This window comes from Lonchura striata, chromosome 3, assembly GCF_046129695.1.
Source record: "Lonchura striata isolate bLonStr1 chromosome 3, bLonStr1.mat, whole genome shotgun sequence".
NCBI lineage: Eukaryota > Metazoa > Chordata > Aves > Passeriformes > Estrildidae > Lonchura > Lonchura striata.
In genome coordinates, this window is record NC_134605.1 from 5,383,253 (window position 1) to 5,403,120 (window position 19,868).

The 19,868-nt window shown below is 39.7% G+C and overlaps 1 protein-coding gene across 6 annotated transcripts in view; it reads left to right on the top strand.

The window, feature by feature from the left end:
* Positions 1-19,868, top strand: part of DAAM2 (dishevelled associated activator of morphogenesis 2) — a 202,906-nt gene that overhangs the window by 134,560 nt on the left and 48,478 nt on the right. For all 6 annotated transcript variants that reach the window (XM_031504232.2, XM_031504231.2, XM_077781857.1 and 3 more), the window contains 9 exons: positions 2,981-3,314; positions 11,095-11,205; positions 12,099-12,202; positions 13,441-13,507; positions 14,395-14,512; positions 16,009-16,147; positions 17,544-17,602; positions 17,982-18,166; positions 19,071-19,388. In XM_031504232.2, coding sequence (XP_031360092.2) covers positions 2,981-3,314; positions 11,095-11,205; positions 12,099-12,202; positions 13,441-13,507; positions 14,395-14,512; positions 16,009-16,147; positions 17,544-17,602; positions 17,982-18,166; positions 19,071-19,388 — 1,435 coding nt within the window. The remainder of the gene's footprint in view (positions 1-2,980; positions 3,315-11,094; positions 11,206-12,098; positions 12,203-13,440; positions 13,508-14,394; positions 14,513-16,008; positions 16,148-17,543; positions 17,603-17,981; positions 18,167-19,070; positions 19,389-19,868) is intronic.

Genomic DNA, 19,868 nt, shown 5'->3' on the forward strand with positions numbered 1-19,868 from the left:
ACACACTCTGCTTTATTTACATTTCAATATTAGAATGTGTTAGCCAGAATGCATTGGCAGATATGTTTAACTTTACAGAGGCTGTGTAGGACAGGAGTTAGTTACTTATGTACTGGGTACAAGAAGGTTCTTGTCTTGTATAAGGTAACTTGAATTTGCACATAAACACAGATACCTGCATAGGGGCAGACAAATGCACAAACACCAACAGTGTGAGGATTGTGGCTCTCAAGCTGTCAGCTAAATTCCCACTTCTCTTTCTACCTTCTACAGACATTTACTCACACACCTCCCCACACCAAGTAAATCCTCATACTGAGAGTGTCTGCTGGGCCAGGAGCTGCTTTTGCCATTTCTTTACCTCTCCCAGCATTGTTTCTGGCTTTTCTGTAGAATAAGGAACTTAGTGTTTAGAAAAAGGAAGATGAAAATCATAATTTGATTGCTGCTTCTGATTGCAGTTGCAAGAGAAGGGTATTTTCTTGCTATTGAGTAACACAGCTCACTGTTTGCTCTCTGGGCTAGGAATAGCACAGGAAAGTCCCAACATTGTTTTAAATGATGTCATTAATCAAGTTTTGTGACACACACTGCTTTCCAGCGCATGCTTTCTTTTTGCAATGACCTCATCCTAACAGTCCTAGAAAAATTGCACTGCCAGAGAATTTAGTGAGAGTTTGTATTTAATTGGGACAATGTGACTTTATGCATTTACAATTTTTTTTTTTCACATGGTCATCAGAGCATGTGAAAATACATGAAAATTGTAATGCCTTGCTTGTCTTGTCATAAGATTGTGTGTTCTATCCCAAAGTGCATTTAGGGGATTCTGATCTGCTGCTTTTTAGGATATTTCCATCAGTATTGCTCTCCAACTTAAGAATCATGTTCATCTTAAGTATTCCCTCAGCCCTGAAAGTTAAAAAACTAGGGAAAAAAAATTTGTATCTTTCCCCCAACCCCCAAAAGACGGAGGGAATAGATGAAATATAGAATGGAACTTTGAAGGTAAGGAGGAGAATTTAAAGCAGCCCCTCCATAGTAGACAACAGTAACTCCACTCTTTATAGGCCCAGGGCATTGATCAGAATTCATTTGCATTGTTATTTAGTAACATACTGAGTTTGTGGTTATGTTTTTTTTTCCAAATAAATCCTTTGCAGCAACTCTTCTAGCTATGAATGCATTTGTTTCAATCCTTTTTGTCAAGCTAGCAGCTGAATGCATTGCAGAAACTCAACTAAATCTGAATGTTTCTGTAATCAGTTTGAATGACAAAGTGCTTTGGTTGACTTCCTGGTGCACAATGTCAATGCTGCTCTTGGGCCTGGACAGAGAAAGTCTTTTGCTCCTATGATTTGTTAGGGTAGACAAAAGCTGCATCCAGAGAATGTGCAAGCAGACATGGCAAACTTGGCAGATTGTCTTAGCAGGGTTCAGTTAAACAGTGTTTTTATTTTTGGTGTGCACGTGTTCCTGTGTGTGCCCTTACTCTGGTAGTCACTATGAAATTCCGTTTTGAACAAAACCCAAACATCAGATTGAAACTTTGCTGAATGCACCAGGCTTTTCCATATTTTTGGTCAAATTTCTGTCTCACATAAGCTGAAAAATTGGCAAATCTATCAGCATAGTGAGTGTAACTTTCAGGTAGACTCTGAAAATTCCTCTGTGGTGTGGAGTGTAACCATCAAAAGACCATACTTATGTCAAATCCATACAATCCAGAGAAATATAAATATGGCTTGGGTTTCTCTTGCTGGTACAGGGACATGAACCAGTGAAATTTGGTCTTTCAGTATGGTGCTTCCATTATTACTGATTATAAGTACCAGCATCTCATGGACAGAAAAAGACAGATGGTACATTAGGGAAGAAGAGGGGTTGGGTAAAAGCACAACAACACAGAATTTTTGTATTTTTAATTTGTTACACAGTTGGCAATTGTTTGCAGCCTTTTAAATTGGTTGAAGTGTCTTTTTATCTTATGCTATTCAAAGCGTGGCCATGGACAAATCATTGCTGGTGTATGTTTTTATAGACTGAAAATTCAAGTGTGATGCTCGTGGTTTTGCATTCAGACATTCCAAAAAGTTTATCTACCTGAATGCCATGTTAGAGGCAGCAGGAGATAAACAATGCAATCTAGGGAAATTATTTGCAGTCCTTCCCATGTCTTTGAATCTCCATTTTTTAATCCTGGGAAATTCAGACAAAGCATTGCTAAAACGATTGATTTGAACTGACTTATCTAATTCCATCCTTTTCTACTGATCTGTCTAGAGGGCTGTTTTCATGGTCTAAATTAACCCATCTGGATTTTGTAACCCTGGTTTTCAACAAAAGCCGAGGAGCGTTATCATTTACAGAAGAACATGCCCCTTTTAAATATAACATGTTCCTACACATATGTCATGGATTGGGGTTTGAAGGCAGTGTGGCTGATGGACAGAGGGGGAATGAGTTTGCCTCTGTCAGTGTGCCCAGGCCCTGGAGGTGGAACTTATAAGCAGTATTGGCTGAAAGTTAGAGCTAAACCTAAAAGTGATTTTCAAGGTAATCTGGACTCATAACTAAAATTGTGGTGACAAGTCTGTGTTGGGTGTATTAGCATGTATGTAAGATGGAACAATTCAAAATAATCCCTTCAGCCTTGAAAACACAGCAGCTGCTGAGGTGAACCACAGCAGTGTTTGGTGGTAACTGCAAAAAAGAGCACAGAGACCAAACAGAAGCGTAAGATGATAGCATATAATTACCCTGAAACTATGTAACACACCATTATTAGCTGTAATGTTTTCTCTCTTGGCTTATTTGCTTTGTTTTTCTTAAATACCTGGGAATTGTTCTGTGAATTTAGTCTGAAAACTAGCCAGTTTTTAAAGATCTGGGGTTGAATAAATACGGTGTCTTTTGAATAAAGTGCCTTTGGTCTGCTTTCCTTGTTTTTCCTACTTGTTTTTTTAAAATTTTTTTTCAGGTTTGTGACCAGGTTTATTGAGCTGGATGGCCTGAGCTGTTTGCTGAACTTCCTGAAGAGCATGGACTACGAGACCTCGGAGAGTCGCATCCACACATCCGTTATAGGGTGTATCAAGGCACTGATGAACAACTCCCAGGGTCGGGCTCATGTCCTGGCCCATCCCGAAAGCATCAACATCATATCCCAGAGCTTACGGACTGAGAACATTAAGACCAAGATTGCTGTGCTGGAGATTCTAGGGGCTGTCTGCTTGGTACCTGATGGTCACAAAAAAGTCTTGCAAGCCATGCTTCATTACCAAGTGTATGCTGCAGAAAGGACAAGATTCCAGGTAAAAGGAGGATACTTTGACAGAAATACCCAGAATGAGGAATCTCGGCTGGGAGTGATTTCTGAGTGCATATATTGCAATCTTGCTAAGTAGTAAAAATACAATATTTATAGTTTTGTTTTAGGAAGGGAAATCCCTCATCTTACTGGTCATTATTGCTAACTTAAAATTCCATATATTTTGCCTGAAAATGGAGTTTTGCTTTGCTAAAAGAAGGCTGATTATCTGCTCATACTCTAGCTTGATGGCATTTCTGGGATGGTTATGATTTGTTCTATCCTAGAAGCTGAAGCCACAGAATTTCAGGAGCCTCTGTCCTGATTTTAAATCGCTAATTTAGTAATGAAAGGATTCTGGATTAAATAGTGGAGATGAAGAATTAAATTATATATGGTGGAGGTACTTTTGTCACTTAGCAATCAACTTATGAATCATAGTCAGTTAGCAATTGTTGGCTCAGATAACTCCCATTCAGACCATAGAAGAGAAATGCATTCTCAGAGACCTTCAAGTAGGTCAGTGACAGGCTTTTGTTGTGGAAACTACTGGCTGTTACTATAATGTTCCTCTTCCCAGTGTTCTAGCACTTTTACAAAAAGTGGAGAATCTGTGTGTGAAGCTGTGGCTCCTTAACTTTGGGATAATCTAACCCATTTACTGTTCTTCCTTAGATAAAATCATTAGAGTGGTGTTGTGCCAGCAGGCACTGGATTCCAATGCCTGACAGTCATTATCTTGTACCTCCACCTCAACTAATGGATTTTAGGCTAATAAAAAAGTGAATGGGGAAGCAGTCTATGCTGATGGACAGTAGCTGCCAATGTTAGTGTTAGAACCAAATGCACTATGGGATTCACTGACTGTGACTCAGACCTGGGACAGGGATGCAGGAGATCTTGATTTGGTATTAACCTATATTTGGCACTGTCAGATCCATCCCTCAATGTGCACCGCCTCGTTTGCATTGCACATTGTCTATTCACACATTGTCTATTCAGATGTGATGTGTGTCTCTTGAGGTTGCTTAAAGAGAGAAAATCATAATTACATTAAAACTTGGAAGGTGAAGAGATTACAGCTGCAATCATAAGAATGTGACACCATTCTTTAGTACAGGAGGAGGACAGGAATGAGCAGTGCAGGAAGTAAGCCATGTACATGAGCTATGATGATCTCTTCCATAGGTGCTGCCTATGGAGAAGGAAAAAAAATAAATTCAGTTTGTTCTCTAGTAATTAGCTGAAATAAAGAAACCTTCCTGAATTAATATGACATTATTTTATACCTTGGAGACTGCTCTAGAAAAAGCAGTAACTCATAAGCCTGACTACACTTGTGGTCCCATGTTAACTTGCCCTTACTGGACCAACAGATTCTGCTTAATAAGCCCATATGGGACAGATGCTGAGTTTACCCTAGCTGGATATTCTCTCTCTCTCTCTGTTTCTCTGTTGATTTAAAAGTTACTGAAAAACTGAGGTAAGTCACTGATGTGGTAGCTTTTGAGGAATCTGGTGGAATGATTTGCAGGTGCTTACCAGCCTCTTACACTCATGAAAAATACTTTGCCTAAATGCTGTGCTTGTCAAAATACTTTTCCATTCAGGAAAAAATGAAAGACAAATGGACACTCTCTTTTATTTCTCAAGTAAAAAAAAAATAAAATAAAAGAAGCCCCACCCAACTCCCAAAATTAGTTAGCAGAAGGAATGTGTTCTTGTTTGCAATTACTAATACTTGTGTTTAGAGACTGAAATGGGATTTTCCACTCTACTCAGCAATAGCTTAATTTTGAGGAGGTAAGTGTTCATCCAAAGACATTCCTCATCCATCTCCAGTTATTCTTCTAACAGAGAGGCTGGGGATTTTTTACATCCTGGAGAAACAAATGTGGTCATGGTCTGTCTTATGTTTTAGAGGAAGTTTCTCTGATACTCTAGCACTTAAAATTAAGAGTGTTCCATCTCTTTGCCTCTTGCCCTTCTGCACATCTGTCTCAGAATAGCCTTGCAGCTTATTCTCAGGAAAAGCATCCACTGTAAATTGAATATGGGAAGCCATTTGAAAAGAAGGATGAGCTGAAAATGCTTGTTCTTTACCTTTCCTGTAAGCTTCAAAGATGTAGTGTACAATGAAAGCCTTTTTCTACCCTCTTTTAATCCTAGTCCTGAATGTAATCTTTGCAACCCAGAGTTTGCAAGTATCTGAAGAGATCCTTTAGGTGTGAAACAGAACCCTTTGGGGGCTGTGTTTCCTGCAGCTTGAGCATCTAGCAGCATCATTCGGTGCAGTGAAGTGTCCAAAAAGTGTGGAGCTTGCAGTAAACTTTATACTTTGCAGCTTGACTTTGACCAGCCACACCTAAACACTGTTATGTTGAGAACCATCCACCACAACTGGGGAATCTGGCAGAGCCCACAGACAAGAATTCTTTCTGTGAAAGTAATAAAACTGAACTAAACTGTAGGAACAGGAGAAACTATGCAGAGTAGAAATTTATTCCTTTGCCTCTGTGGTCCATCATTGCAGATTGATTCTAATTGGTGGGGGGAAGGCAAGCTGGGAACTCTAAAGACTCTAAAGGCTCAGTCTTCATATCTAGCTCTGCAAGACAATGGCCAAAATAGAGACACAATATGTAAGAGGAAAATAATTTCAAATTTTGGAACTCAACTCAGTTCTTGTGAAGTAAAAGTGCAGGGATTTCTGGAAATTGTACTGAGCTCACTTTTATTGGAATGTCCAACAAATAACTCAGAGGTGATGCTGACTTCTGATAATATCAGTGCCAGTGTTGCTTTTCCTTAAGTTGCCATCCTGATAATAGTGGTTGAAAATATTTGTTATTCCATTCAACCATCTTGCTGTCAATTTATTCCTCCTCATCTGTGAAAGTTGGCAATTTGTATACTATCTACTTGGATTTATTTTTGACTCTTGCAGGTAGCAGTAAATCTAGGTGTCCCATTCTCCCTCATGTCATTTGTAGTGACCAGCACTATGTCTGTTGGGGAATCAGGAAGTGAATGTAATTAGCACTAATACAGATCTACTTTTCCCCAAAACAATTTTTTTCCCTTTGAAGAGGAATATCATTGTGATGAGTAATAATTTGGGGTACCTGGTTCTGCTTTCACTCCTTTTTGTAAGAAGGAGGAAGAGAGGTTCAGAATGATTTACCGACAACTATCTAAAACTTGAGCTCCTGAATAACTTGCTGCTGACAACTTTAGATTGAAACAGTGGTTATCTCCAGTTTGCACAAGTGTAGTGGAGTGTAGAGATCATGTATTTAACACAGCAACATTCAACATGGCACATTTTGTTGAATGTGAGAAGTTATTGCCAGTCAATGTTCTAAACATAACTCCTGCTACCTGGCACAGCTGCCAAAAGTTGTCAGAAGACTCAGCAACTGGTGAATTAGTGGAGAAGGAAAGCTGTGACTTAAGATATGGTTCTTACTAAACTTACATTAGCTCTGCAATAGCTCCTATTACTTGAATAGAAATCTTACAGTAGGATATCTGAAGTCAAATTTCAAATTCCTGAGCATTATAAAGGCTTTTAATCCCATTTAACTGGATTGCACCAAGTAATACCAGCTGAAGACTATGAATCAAACAGTGCTGAAATTCTTCGTAAAGGGTGTCTTTGCTTCTTGATGTGTTCTTTTTTTTTTTTAATTTTTTTAATGAAGTTAATGGAAAATATAAATAGAACTTATATTAATATAAAGGACTATTTCCTTACCAAAACAATTCAGATTTTACTCTGAATTGAAACTGACGTAAAATATAATTTATGTCTCAATTTCCAATTGCCAACATTTCATCTCCTGACTACAGTTGTCAGTCCCTAACTTCAATCGGGATTCACATTAAAGCCCTGGGGATATTCTCCAGATTTTACTCTTTTTTGTTGAGGCTCCAGTCTTCACTCATTTCCCTTTTCATACTGCAACTTCACTCCGTGTCTGTGATTTTTGATGTGTTAATGGGTGTATCAGGATTGTCCTTGTCTTGGCACTTGCAACAAGATTCTGTACTATGTTTATGTCTCAATTTATATGGTCACTATTCCTATTTTCTCATATTTGCCATGTCTTCTTGCCTGAGCTCTTCCTTTTGCTTGCTTTAATTATTGACCCTTATTTTATACTGCCCTTCTGCCTGGAATGATTCTCACTTTAATGTCCAACAGGAGAGTCTGTGGTTCATCTTGAGATATTTCTTGAAAATTGTCCTCTTCAGTGTAATACTCTTTCTATACTCAAATGCCACAGTAGTGTTAGGGCATGTCTTCAATCTCCTCCTGGAGGCAATCTGGAAAACTCTGTCTTCATCCAATTGTTTGAAACATACTACTTTGCCTACAAATCCTACCCTGCCCATTAAAGAGCAGGGATGAAATAAAACACTTGAAATCCAAACAGTAAATCCTCAGAGCAGAAATGTGGAATCAGGAAGATGAGCCCTTGTTTTTCCATGTATTCAGTATAATTCTGTCACTGGCTCACTGTGGAGATGGAGTTTTATAAAATGCTATGAAAACTGAGAGAGAAGAGTCTCTGATTTTAAATTAATTCATGTCTGAATTATCCTGTTTATAACTGATTTCCCTTGTGAAAGGGGTACATTTTTCTCTTCCCTAAGCTGTTGCCTTTCTGATTATTGTAATGCTTTCTGTTTCCCTTCCTTTTCTCTGTGTCATGACATTGTTTCACATTATACTTTTTAACATGCCATATTTTGAGACAAAACTAACATTGCAAATTCATAATGCTCTATTGGCCCAAAAAGTTTGTCAGGATGTTCCAATGCTCTTCCAGCACAGCTTGTTATTTAAAACACTCGTCTAGCTGTGGATCCCTGTGGGGAGAAAGAATTTTCCTTTTAGTCTTGAGAGAATGTAGGTGTTAGATACTGTCTGAAAGAATCTGGTTTTACTTCCCAGTGGAAATATTAGCCAGGCTGCTTTGGGCAGAAAATTCTTGTTTTCCTCCTTAATGCTGCCAGTGAATGAATAAAGAAAGTTTGATATTGGCAGTTGAAAAGATGGAGGTCAGGAGCGTTCCTTCCAGAGCCCCCTTGCCTGGTTTATGTCAAACACCATCAGTACAGACCATAATTTGTAAGGAGAAAGCTGATCAATTTGGAATTGTAGTAGAGGATCTAATAAGGAACAAATTAAAAGGATGTATTCACCCTTAATTTCCTTCTTCCCTTTAGGGCTCAGTCAAAGCCTTTTGAGGTTTGCTGCAGATTGGATGAAACCCTACTGGTTGTCAGTGATGAGGAATAATGGGATTAAGTGAGGAAAGTTTAGCTAAAATAGTAGGAAAAACCTTTTTAAATGTAAGATCAATTGGGCCACAGAACTGGCTGCCAAGAGGTGTGGTGAAATCTTTTTCACAGGAAATGTTCAAGTGAAGATTTGAACCTCAGCCATTTGCAAAGAGATGGAGATACTGGAATTTGGCCACAGGATATGGGTGTAGACTCTGATTTTTAGGAATTGCAAGAACTTACAGTGTTTCCTTTCAAGCTGAACATGTAGATGTGCTGCTCTTCAATTGGATTAGTGCAACACAGAGCTTTGGGTTTTCTTGCCCTGAATTTGGTTTGCCTCCCATTGCATTCTGTTCCTAGTTCAGTATTCTGAAATGGGGGAGAAAAAACTTTTGTTAGCATCCTTCAACCTGTCTGGATGCTGTACCTGATATGCTGTTTCGTAGATTTTAGCATATTCCTACAAGTCTTTGAGACAGTATGATAGGAATGAAGCCTCTGAAGAAAACCAGCAAAATTATTCTTGGTTTTGCTGGTTTTTTTCAGGGGCTTCGTTCCTGGTTTTACTGCTTCTGTAGTGATGGCTAATTCAATTATTCGAAGCAGGCACATGTGTTTTGGATTTTAATGTCAAATCTGGCAGTAATAGAATAAAATTTTCTAATTTATTTCACTAGTTCTTGTTTGTCAAGTTGAAGAGTTGGTTTTGTTGGTGAATTTAAAGACTTCTCAGTTTCTGATTTTCACTGTTGGAGCTAGGATGGTGGATTGAGCTGATCACCAATCTGGCTCAGTAGAGCATTTCATGTGCTCTTATGTAAGACTTGTTCCCATTTCCAGTAAAATATTATTTGGTCGTAACACAGTTAATGGGGTGGATAAGATTGAACTCAAATGCCTGGAGTAAGAAAATTTGAAAATTCCAAATGAGAAATTTAGAAGCAGCAAGAGAAAAGAGTTTATGAAATGGAGCTTGTTTGATAATGAGCATACTATGCTCAGATATGAAAACAGCTGTGAGTAGCAGTGTATGGTAGGTCAAAATATTTTTGCACAAAAATAAGCGTGAAGCCAGGAGGTTATTCTTTCCCCTGAAGAATGCACAGGAAGATGCTCCTCCTGTTTCTTGAGACATATCTCTGTGGCTTTCTACAGAAAACCAAATAGACATATGGTGACTAGCGGAGGAAAGATTTTGCTATGAATGAATACTTTCAGTAACGGGGCACAAAGGACTGACTAGAGGAAAATTAACTTCCTTACTCAGCATCATGGCTTCAAAATATTATTTAGATGGTCTGCTGAGCCAAACACAAAAAAGTTATTTTTGTCTTTGTTGTCCCTTTATGGTCAAAACTTCTTAGGGAGACTAAAAAGAATTCTCTCTGTTTTAGTGTGATAGCAAAACAAATATATGAGTGTGAGGCATTTATTATTTATGCTGGACTCACAGATCTGAACTCACAGATCTCAAGTGGAATTCGTTACTCTTTCAGTAAGGAAAATCATCCTTGGAATTATGAACTGATCAGAGAAGATCCTGGAGAGAAGTGATCAGCACAAAGCTGAAAGTAGAGTTGCTTTTGTGGCTAATCAGTTTCTGCATATAACCTCTTTGGTAAATATTCAAGTGGAATTAATCCTAAATAAGGCAAAGGCCAGCAATGTTACTTGTCTAGTCTTTTTTTCTTTTGCCTCCTGATGGGCACAAGATTATGGTAAAAAATCAGTATGTATGCAGAAATTAGACCAAAAGCATTCCTGTGCTGGACACCCCCTGTGGGTTGGTCAGTGTGGGTGGGGGGGATGTGCAGCCTCCAGGGACAACTTCCAGCAGCCTTTCAATAAACAGAGCTTATAAGAAAGATGGAGAAAGGCATTTTACCAGGGCCTGTGGTGACAGGACAAGGGCTAAAGGGTTTAAACTATAAGAGGCTAGACATTGAATGGGTAAAAGGAAGATGTTTTTTATTATGAAGGTGAAAAGGCACTGGAACAGGTTGGCCAGAGAAGTTGTGGATGACTTATCCCTGGAAGTGTTTGAGGCCAGGCTGGGTAGGGCTTTGAGGAGCCTGGTGTGGCAGAAAGATGTTCCTGCACATGGCAAGGGGGTCAGGACTAGATGATCTTCAAAGGTCATTTTTAACACAAACCATTCCATGAATCTGTAACATGGCAACTGGAATTTAACTGCACTTCCAGTGGAGATGTGAATTCAACTTCAAGCTTTGGAGCTGTATGCACAGGGGATATTCCTGTTATTTGAAAATCTATCTCTATAAGGAGTTTACCAAGAGGCAATAATTGTCTGCTTCATGTTAAAGAGGTAAGTGAAAGAATAAGGATAAATCTTTCAAGGTTCAGGCATAGGCTTTATTCCTCAAAAGATTGCTTCTCTTTGCAATTATCTCCCCCTATATACAGAAGTGCAATCTATCCCACAAGAAATGAGCTTATGTCCCCTGACCCAGCTTGCTGTTCTGTTTCAGTCATTGTTAAATGAGCTCGACCGAAGCATGGGGCGATACCGGGATGAAGTAAACCTCAAAACAGCCATCATGTCCTTTATCAATGCTGTTCTGAATGCAGGTGCTGGTGAGGTGAGTCACTGCCCTGGAAATTCCTTCTCAAATGTTATGTTTTAAATTAGTTTCCCTTGGAAATAGTTAGTAGATTAAGTCACAAATCTTGTGATAGCAAGTGGATCTATTTTGTGGAAAATAATGCTTAATTGTTAAGAACACTCTTATGTCTTCCATATTATTTCATTTCTATCTTCTTCAATATAACACAGACTACTTACACTGAAGTGATTAATTTTGGTTGGTTGTTTGTTGGTTTTTTGTTGTTTTGGTTGGGGAGGTTTGTTTGTTTTAAGAACTGCAAAGCATTTACCTTTTTATTCCAGCCTTTTTAGAAAATATTTTGCTTTACCTTCAGAAATGTTTTGAAATGTTAAGTTATTTTGACTCAAAGCCAAAGTCAAAGCATTTTAATTTTAAAATATCAAATGGAAACATTTCAGAGAAAAACCCAGTTGTTTTACTTTTATTAACAAGACTTCCTTTTGAATCTGAAGGATAGTTTAAACTAATTTATTTCATTAAAAGGGTTACTTTTGTGACATTGGATTATTTTCTCTTTTTTTGTTAAAACACAAAAGACAACAAGCTCATGAGAGCTATCTGACAGTGTATCTGTCTCTGTCTCTGGGAATCCTGTAACATCCCACTGAATAGATGTAAGCAGGTTTTTCAGAGTATGTGATTTCTTGTATATGCTTTTATGACAAATAAATAGAAAAAAATTAGGAGGAAGACTGCAATGCTGTTTATCTGTAACCTGGAGGGCAACCTCTAATGGACTAGCAGGGTAAATGCTAGTAGCTTCTGGTCCTTATGGAACAACATGGAGTGTGCTGCCCTTATGACTGCATATGCAAAATTCATAAGCTATTGAAAACAAATAACTTTGTTTTCCCTCATTTTTTAAGGACAATTTGGAGTTCCGGTTGCATCTCCGATATGAGTTTCTAATGCTGGGAATTCAACCTGTCATTGACAAGCTCAGAGGACATGAGAATGCCACATTGGACAGGTAAGACTTATTTTCTGAGAAAGCTACTGATGAACAGAAAGACTTCTTAAAAACTATTCTCTATTTGTGATAGCTGATTCTGTCTCTTCTTGAAACTGACTCCATAAAAAAAAAAAGCAAAAGGAAACTTTAAAAAAAATATATTTATCTTAAAATTAGCATCAAAAGACAAAGTAGGAAACATACATACTAAGTTGGCAGAGGCTGTGGCAAAGGACTTCCTCAATTGCTTTTCCTCTCAGCTGGGGTTGGCAGTCAGAATGAAAAATACAAAAAATATTCTAATTGTTTCTCTTGAAGCAAAACTGAAACAAAAGCCTGTTCTGGTAGGAGGGAGGGAAGCCAGTTGTTCACTGACCTCATTGTGACTGATAATGTGTGGTCTGAGTGCAGGTTCTGAGTTTCCAAGTTATATGACTACAGTTTGCTGCAGAGCTGGAAGCAGGAATGATGCTTTTGATCTGCAACATTACAAACAAGAATAAGAGAATCTGTCCTATAGGTAATCTGTACTCCTTTGGATAGTAACCAAGAGTGTTTAGGAGGGACTTAAGCCACTTCTGGATTTTACAAGTTAGGAGAATAACAAAGATTTGAGAGGATCTCAGATGCCTGGATTACAAAAACTCTTGTACCAGATCTGCACATGTGCCACAGCCTTTCTCCACATCGTCTGCTGTGCTCCAATCTCTGTGTAAGAAAAGTCCAGATGGTCAAATGTGTCAGTCACCAGGTCACCCAGATCCAAACACAGTCATGCTGCTGTGCTTATCAATAGGCATATCTAGACACTGTTGTGAGCTGATCACTGAATGCATTTCTACTTCAATGTTCAAAAGAAGCAGCTTGTTAAAGATCCAATACCTGGGTAGCAAGTATGGTGTGGACTTTTTAGAAATTTATTTAGAACTGCAGGCATTGCATTCATCAAAAACAGAATATCCCTTTCTTATTTTATGTTTAATTTTTTTTTTATCTTTATGTTTATTATTTGCACCTTTCCTCAACACAGTGACTTAGCACAGGAGTTACAGAGTGTCTACACCTCTGCCAGCCTTTTCTTTTGGCCTGTCACCGACTCCCTTGCCTTGCATACCTGTGGCAGCACTTCACGGAAGAAAGGCTTGCCAATTTCCACATGTTCTAGCTGAACTGAAATACTTCTGCTAGTGACACAGTTTAAGTCTGAATCATGCCGTGAACATTGGCAGATGTTTTGTTATTCTGTTTCCTCTTAGACATTTAGATTTCTTCGAGATGGTCAGAAATGAAGATGACCTGGAGCTTGCCAAGCGGTTTGACCTGGTAAGTTTTTCTTTGTAATACCTGAACTTGCCAAAGCTGAACTTGAATCCTCTTGGGATGCTTGGTGCACTTTTCCTTTGTGCTCCCTAAAACTAATGTTTGACTTCGATGCTGAGAGAGGCTGATGCTCTTGTTTTCACTGTTTCTCATTTAGCCAGCAGGAGGTTTGTACTGTGTGAACAGTGAAAACAGTGGTCACACAAAGGGCTTCTGATGAGTGCCTTTGATAAAAACTTTATTTTGTTTGCCTGAATGTTCAGGAGTGAAGGAGCTTCTCAACCTTGCTCTCAGGTTCTCAGTTCTGGATGTCTTCTAGTTTCAGACATCCCCTTTGCAGGACTATGGGTGAAGTTTGGGCTATTTCCTGATATTCTTCTCGAAATTGAATCTAACTCTGCTGACAACCGTTGCCTTAGAGCCTGTGGAGAGGATCAGTATTTTAGAATATGTGGATTTTAATGTCTAAAATAAAGACAACTTCTAGCAATAATAAAAAGCTGTAGGGTCCTGAATGGTTTATTCCCCTCTTTCTTTGTGAACAGCTCTTGCTGCACACACAGATGCAGATCAATTGACCCTTTCTTGTTTAGCTTCTGCTATTTGTACCACCAGTTTCCAGGACCCAAATGTTTTGCTTGCTCCAGAACAGTTCTTGGTGGCTTTGCATGCCTCCCACCTTTCTAGCCCTTTACTTGGGGATCTTTTCTATACTAGATAGGGATGACAATGGTGGTGTCAAAGACCCTTGTGCCTTCCTGGAACCTGCAGCATGCAGGAGACTTAGCAGAGGTCCAGTTGCTGTAAATTTGCCTGTCTCTGTATTGATTGGCTCTTTCACAGTTAATCAGGCTTTAGCTGTGGATGGTTTTTCTCTTCTCTTGCTTCAGATCCACATTGATACAAAAAGTGCCTCTCAGATGTTTGAGTTGATCAAGAAGAGATTGAAGCATACAGATGCCTATCCCTATTTGTTATCCATCCTCCAGCACTGCTTGCAGATGCCATGTGAGTACATTTACAGATTTGTAGGTGCCATGTGAGTACATTCACCGATTTTCAGAGCAACGGCTGTTGGAGAACTGGGTGAAACTCTGGTGTAGGTACAAGTTCACAGATACCAGGGCACACACTGCCCTTGTCTCCCATTCAGAACTTGGCTGTGGTTAATGAACTTGGTATCTTACACTGCAAAATTTTTGTCACAATACTTAGGGCAGAAGTTTGACCTCTCTGCACTTGCCAGTAAAATTGAATAGCTGAGGCATTCTAGTTAGTCACTGATAGAGCTTTTAATGATTTTAAATCAGAAGTTTTAAAAAAAGAGTCCTTGTGCTATAGAGCAGGGAACTCTCAGAAATGGATTGAATTTAGAATATTAAAAAAAGACACTTAGTATTTTTTTATGGTGAAACACTACAGTACTGAAAGCTTTTCTGCCACTGGGAAATTCCACAGTAAGTCTTGAGGCTGCTATCTCATGGCAATGCATCTGTGAAGAGCTTCCAAACTCAAAGTGAAAAATAATATTGAAATTTGTTTCCAAAGGAAGTGATAAGAATCATCTTGCTAATTGCAATAAAATAATTCAGTTATGCATCCAGAGTAACAGCAGGATCACTAAAGAACTGCCTGCCTTGATCCTGTTAGGTGTGAGCTGCTCGTCTTCCATTACTTTCATCCATATTTGAGCAGTCAAACTGAGAAGGGAACACGAGGGAGATGTACTGGGGTGTGCTTTTCAGCAAATAATGTTATATGTGGTATATTTGCAGGGTCTCATTAGATTCAAGTCCAGTGATGCACAAATTTGAGCAATACTTTGTCTCAGTGGCCTCTTTGATATTTCTCTTTAGAGCAGTGCTTGAGCTTTATGTGTTGACTGGGATTTTTGGTGGCAGAAGGACTAAATCCTGTTAGGCCAGAGCAGGATTGTACTGGAGCAGTTTTAAAGAATCTAAAGATCTAGGTTATGTAACTCAGAGTTGAGGTGGACTTAATGTTGCTCTGGCTCTTCTGTTTGGATATCCATGGGATCAGTCCATTTGATTCAATTTCTGTTCTTTATCTCTGCACTTTCCAGTCATGTTTGTACAAATTTTTCATGCCAGTTGAGTTTCACTGACCTGCAGATTACCAAGCATGAAGATAGAACATCTCATTGTTTCTACAGTGACCTCAACATCAAGCCCCAGAAAACACTGAGTGTTAGTTACCACAAAGGAATCCTTTTTATAGACATTTAAAGTGCAACTTATAGCTAACCTGTCAAAAGGGTTGCATAGCCTGAATGTGCACATCAGGCACAAAGTTGCTGTCCCAATACGCCAGGTGCTTGTAAATAATCTGCTAGCAGCTGTTCAGAGTTAGTTTTTGTGTTCTGTAATTCATCACACACAGGACTGAGGTGAAGGGTGGGGAGGAAAGAATGCCAGTTTGTTGGCAGGTCTGCACTTTGGTATGGAATTAGAAGATCTCATGGGTTGGTCTTTTTTTCAATACAGATAAGAGGAATGGAGGCACCTTCCAGCAGTGGCAGCTGTTGGACAGAATACTCCAACAAATTGTTCTTCAGGATGAACGAGGAGATGATCCAGATATAGCTCCATTGGAAAACTTCAATGTCAAAAATATCATTAAAATGTAAGCTGCTTCCTTACTGTTGATTTCTGTAATGCAGGTATAAGAATATGATCAGTATGCAGCTGCTTAAGAAATAAAATATGTGAGGACTTTCTTATTTCAACTTACAGCTTCTCATTGTCTTGTTAAGTAGTTAAGTCTTCTAAGTAGTTTCCTTCTAATGACATCTTAGCTTGCCAGTATTTCCTAGCAAAGTCCTTGTATTTGACTTCTAGAAACTGTTATTCTGGTTAGCAGAGCAGAAAAAATGCTCATGGTTTTATAACAAGGCTTCCTCATGTACCTTTTTTAATTCAGGATGCTCATGAAAGCTTTCCTTGATATTAAAAAGTAAAAATAATAATATATTCTCTATATAGATCCCATTCCTACTAATGAGCACATGGTTTAGAAAGATTGCAAATAGGGGAGAGCAGTCCCCACTGGGCACATAAAACCTCTTGATAAAATGTCTGTTTGATCTCACCCACAGACTTGGTTGAGGGCATTACCATTATTTTTTCCCATAGGATGCATCATTTGAGAAGTCTAGCTACATGAGCTGGCTCGCTTCTCAACTTCCCTGTTCTCAGTCCTTTTTTAGCCAAACTTTTGGATTCTTCATTTCATCCAACTGCCTCTGCAGGTAATTCATGGCCCATTACCCTTCCGAATTATCCACTGAAAAGAATATTTACAGAACATATGTCCTATATGAAACCAAATTCTCCTGTACTAAAAATTTTACAGTTCCTTTTGTTATAGGTGTGAGCCAAAATGAAACTGATTTCTTGTCATGGAAAAATACAGTGGTGTTGGATACCAGACTTCATTGTAGATTTCATTCCTGATCTTCCCTTTCTGCTTTCATAGCTACTTCTCGTTCTGCATATCTAATCAATCCCCAGCATACCCTGCATATTTTCTCTTAGTTATAGGAAGTAACTGCCAGTATGAGATACGAGAATTGCCTTGTTACTGATGTATTACCTAAAAGAAAAGTGTTCTTCCTCCTTGTAAGAAAGAAAAAATAGAACCACAGGAAGTAGAAAAAAACAATGGCAATCTGGTAATTTGTAACTCATAGCAGCTGTGATTATTTTAGTGATGACTTCTCTCTTTCAAAATAAGTATACTTGGCACTTTGAGGGCATTACCTGAAGACAGGAATGTAACAGGACTTTCTTCTACAGCCATTACTTTATCCCTTTTTATGACATTGAGTAAAAAGGCATCCTTTTTCTATTAGCTGTAGGCTAGGGAGCAGAATCTGGATCCAGAAGGACCACTGGCATGATCCTGTATAAACCTGTACACTTACCAGGTTGCCTTTTGCTGATCACTACACATAATGGCCACTTGCCTTTCAGCCTGGGTAGCTCAGGAAAAGTTTAAATGATCTCGTTTCATCTTTCAGGCTGGTGAATGAAAATGAAGTCAAGCAGTGGAGGGATCAGGCAGAGAAGTTCCGGAAAGGTGAGTTCATCCTTTGCACTTCTGTAGGCAGAAACTGATCCTGATTCATTCACAGAGCAGCAAGCAGCAGAGCTGGGTACAACTTTTCCTTCTGCAGACATTTTGTGTCCTGGTGAACAGTTTGTGTTTCACAGGATTGGGGGTTCCTTCAGTCCTCACATGAAGTGATTTTACAGTCTAATTGAAACTTAGGCATTGCTGTCTTCACCACTGAAGGTCATTGTCAAGACAGTCAGACTCTATTTTCTTTTTCTTGCTCTCATTATACATCCCTGCTTGAGCTGACAGAAGTGTCAGCTTTATTTCAGCATAACCTACATCTCCTCAGGGACTGTTCCTGAGCTTTGTTTCATCAGCCCCACTTGCGTGTTCCCCCTAGACCATGCAGAGCTGATGAGCAGGCTAGAGAAGAAAGAGCGGGAATGTGAAACCAAGACCCAGGAGAAGGACGAAATGATGAAGACGCTGAACAAAATGAAGGACAAGCTGCAGAAGGAATCCTTGGAGCTGCGCCAGACCCGAGACCAGATGAATGATCTGGTGGCTCAACTTAATGAGTTCTCGGTACGAGACTGGGAGTCTTCCCCATCCTTGTTTAAAGGCTGCTAACTAGTGAATGATGAACACAAGCATGTTATGCATGAAGCACATATGTGATCATAACAGGGAATACTTAGAAGCTGCTCAGCTTTTAGCTGAGACCAAAATCCCTGAGCTGGTGGTATTAAATGGTTAATGCATGGGCTGCTCCATTCCTTCTCCTCAGCCACCTTTCTTGCACGTGTGTCCTCCTCCAGCCATAATTTTCACTGCTGAGTGGGGTGACCCTGGTTGTTATTTCAGTGGAATAGAGAGAAACCTCCCTGATACAAAAGTATATAAGAAACGGGATTCCTATCACGCTGCAAGAGCATCTGAACTGTCTCAGAGCTCTGCAAAAGTGACATTTGCAGATGCTCCCTCCTGTTTGGTGCTCCTTCTATCCCAGCAGTGTGTCTGAGCCACCAGAACGCAGCCCTGGGAAGTCAGACACTGCAGGAAGCAGATTGATCCCCCCCTCCCCTCTCAGATCACTTTGCCTTAGTGAGGCCTAATGACAGGTATTCAGTGTTTCAAACCCTTAGCTTTTAAACTCAGGAGTTCAAAAGTTCATAAGATTGAACTTTTCGCTTTTTTCATACATAAAGAGAAAAGAATACATTTTGGCTTCTTTTACTAGCTTTCTGTTTTTCTGAGCCATTTATGGTTCCTTTTTCAGGCTCTTCTCCACAACTCCATGGGCTTGAAACTTTCTCTTAAATGAAAGCTGAGATTCCTCCCTTTATTGCATGGCTTTGAGTGCAGGAGGCTTTAAAGAAAACATCAAATATTTTGAGAGTCGTAATAAAATCACATCAGCTGGCAACATGAAGTTATTGTGCCTTTTAAACTGTTTGCTTTCTTTTTCTCTGTGCTTTTTATTTTCCAGCAAGGGGGCAGCATTTCCTTCCCACCCCCACCACCCCCTCCTCCAGGTGGCCCATTAGCTTTGTCCTCTTCTCATATGTCTGAGAATTTGCCACCACTGCCACCTCCTCTGCCTTTCTCCAGCTGTCCCCCCCCTCCTGCTCCACCACCTCCACCAGGAGGACCTCCTCCTCCACCAGGAGCACCACCTTTCTTCAGCATGGGGGTGCCACCCCCTTCAACAACCACCTTCAGCACCAGTGGCCCCAGTCTGAAAAAGAAATCCATCCCACAGCCTTCACATCCACTGAAATCCTTCAACTGGGCTAAGCTGAGTGAGGTAAGAACTGTATTACTCAATTGATTTACTTTCTGAGTATATCCCAGTGTTGGTTAATGCCATGGAATGCAAAGTGGCGTAGAAGCAAGTGGCTGTGGTGAGTAGGAGTCATTAATTGTATTTAGGGATTCTCCCCAGTTCTCCAGCACATCCCCTGTGTGTAAGGTGCTGGATAGATTGAGCTGCATAGGTGTAGGCATGCAAATGGTGTGGTCAAGCAAAGCTGCTGTGGGGCTGAATACGTGAGAAAGAGCTGCACATCTCCAGGAATGGTGTGCTGGAGCTGCCCTCACTTGTACACCAGGGAAAAGGGTGACTGCTGGAGCTCACCCTAGGTCAGGGTGGCTCCATGTGGTGGAAAAGTCTCTCCTCCAACCCGTGCTTCCAAAGAAATGCTCAGCAGTCTCTTGTTGTTCGGTCTCAAGGTTGTTTATTGCAAGTTATCTAAAAGATTTTCTTCTTGGGCTGCTGTGGTTTGCT